This window comes from Nanorana parkeri, unplaced genomic scaffold, assembly GCF_000935625.1.
Source record: "Nanorana parkeri isolate BGI_ZX_2015 unplaced genomic scaffold, ASM93562v1 scaffold475, whole genome shotgun sequence".
NCBI lineage: Eukaryota > Metazoa > Chordata > Amphibia > Anura > Dicroglossidae > Nanorana > Nanorana parkeri.
The window spans coordinates 22,149-23,675 of record NW_017306743.1 but is presented as its reverse complement, the minus strand read 5'-3'; the positions used below and the strand labels follow the sequence as shown (position 1 = coordinate 23,675).

Sequence of the window (1,527 nt, the reverse complement as noted above, 5' to 3'; positions counted from 1 at the left end):
GGTTGCCCTCTGCTGCCTCTGACTGCTCGTCTTCCCAGATTTTTAGACGTCACTGCTGTGCTGATCACTGTTCTCCTTACTGGAGAGGAAGCTGTACCTGAGGGCCTGCAATGCAAGATCTCCCCGCTTCTATCATTACCCCACCAGTAATATGGGGGGGTGCAGCTCATGCGGAGACGCAGTGCAGAACAAGGCATGATACAGTCGGCTGCAGAGAGCCATCAGGAAACCCCTACAGGAGTCACCGGCTTGTGGTCTTTCTGGGCACAGCTCCCACACTACATGTCCTCTCTAAGGCGGCATCACACTGTACATCTGGCACCTCGCGGCACAAGTCACCCCGCACTTCCTGACATCATGTAGAAAAGCTGCAATCATGTACCTGACATAAAGTGACCTCTTCTCACTGGTGCGCAACGAGCCAGACCCGGAGCTCATACTGCTGTTCATCATCTGTTCCCTCAAGTCGTGGATTTTCGACTCAAACCGGCTGTACTCTACAAGGGGAGAGAAACGGGATGAACAGAGCAAATATACAAAGCACATCAAATGCATCCGTGCAATGCAGACAAATAACCCCCTCTAGAGGTTGGGTTACCCTCCCCCGTGCCCCATGCAGAGTCAGGTAATGAATAAAAAATTAGGAGAAAGAGTGAAAATCCGCTGTCATCTGCTGAGCGGCATGAACGTAGAGGAAGTCCAGGTCATAAAACAACTGCCGGGAGAATATGAGAGATTCCGTGGCCACACTCGTCCGATGACGAAAATCTGCCCCAGCAATGGGGCTCTTCTAGAATGAATGGGGGGCCAGGAAGTCATGAACACACCCCCTGGGCGGGGTCATCACATGACCACTTACAGTATAAATAATGTAGAGAGGCGCCGAGGTCATAACAGAGGGATGGTGAGAGGGGACACAGGAGGAGGGCGCCCCGAATCATAGGACGTTGTATGGATGTCACCAGCACTCCAAGTATGACAGAATACGTCAAGATTTGTAGTGAATCTTCACTTTAAGCCTGATGAAGGGGACCCTGCGCGGCCCCCAAAGCGCTTGTTTCCACTTTAAGTGACTTCAAAATAAAATAAAGATTCACTACAAATCTTGACGTATTCTGTCATACTTGGAGTGCTGGTGACATCCATACAACATTTTATCTGATACGGCGCCATCCGTAGTCATTACGAGCACCCATTTTTCCACATGGGAAGTCCGGTAAGGTGTGCTACAGGTCCTTGGGCATCCGAATCATAGGACCACGCACAGGTCATCCACCTTCCAGATGTCAGCAAAGCCTCCAACACAAGTTATAACCGAGGAGGTCGGGGCGGGAAAACGAGAGGCCGGCCACAACAACAACAACAACAACAACGGTCTGGCTTCAATTCTCCAAAATTAGAACCACATGGAGGAAATGGTTCCACCGAAATCTGAAGACAGAAAACAAAAACTGCAAGTAGAGAACAAGATACTGCGACATAGGGCCCGCCCTGCCACACCACGGGGCCCGCCAGGACATAGGGCCC

At 50.9% G+C, this 1,527-nt stretch overlaps 1 protein-coding gene across 1 annotated transcript in view; it reads right to left on the bottom strand.

Annotated features, from left to right (window-relative positions):
* The window catches only part of LOC108790439 (disks large homolog 3-like), a gene marked incomplete at its 5' end in the record, with an annotated part of 38,551 nt that overhangs the window by 15,292 nt on the left and 21,732 nt on the right, over nucleotides 1–1,527 (bottom strand). The window contains one exon of the mRNA XM_018560694.1: nucleotides 383–497. Within this exon, the coding sequence (XP_018416196.1) occupies nucleotides 383–497 (115 nt within the window). The remainder of the gene's footprint in view (nucleotides 1–382; nucleotides 498–1,527) is intronic.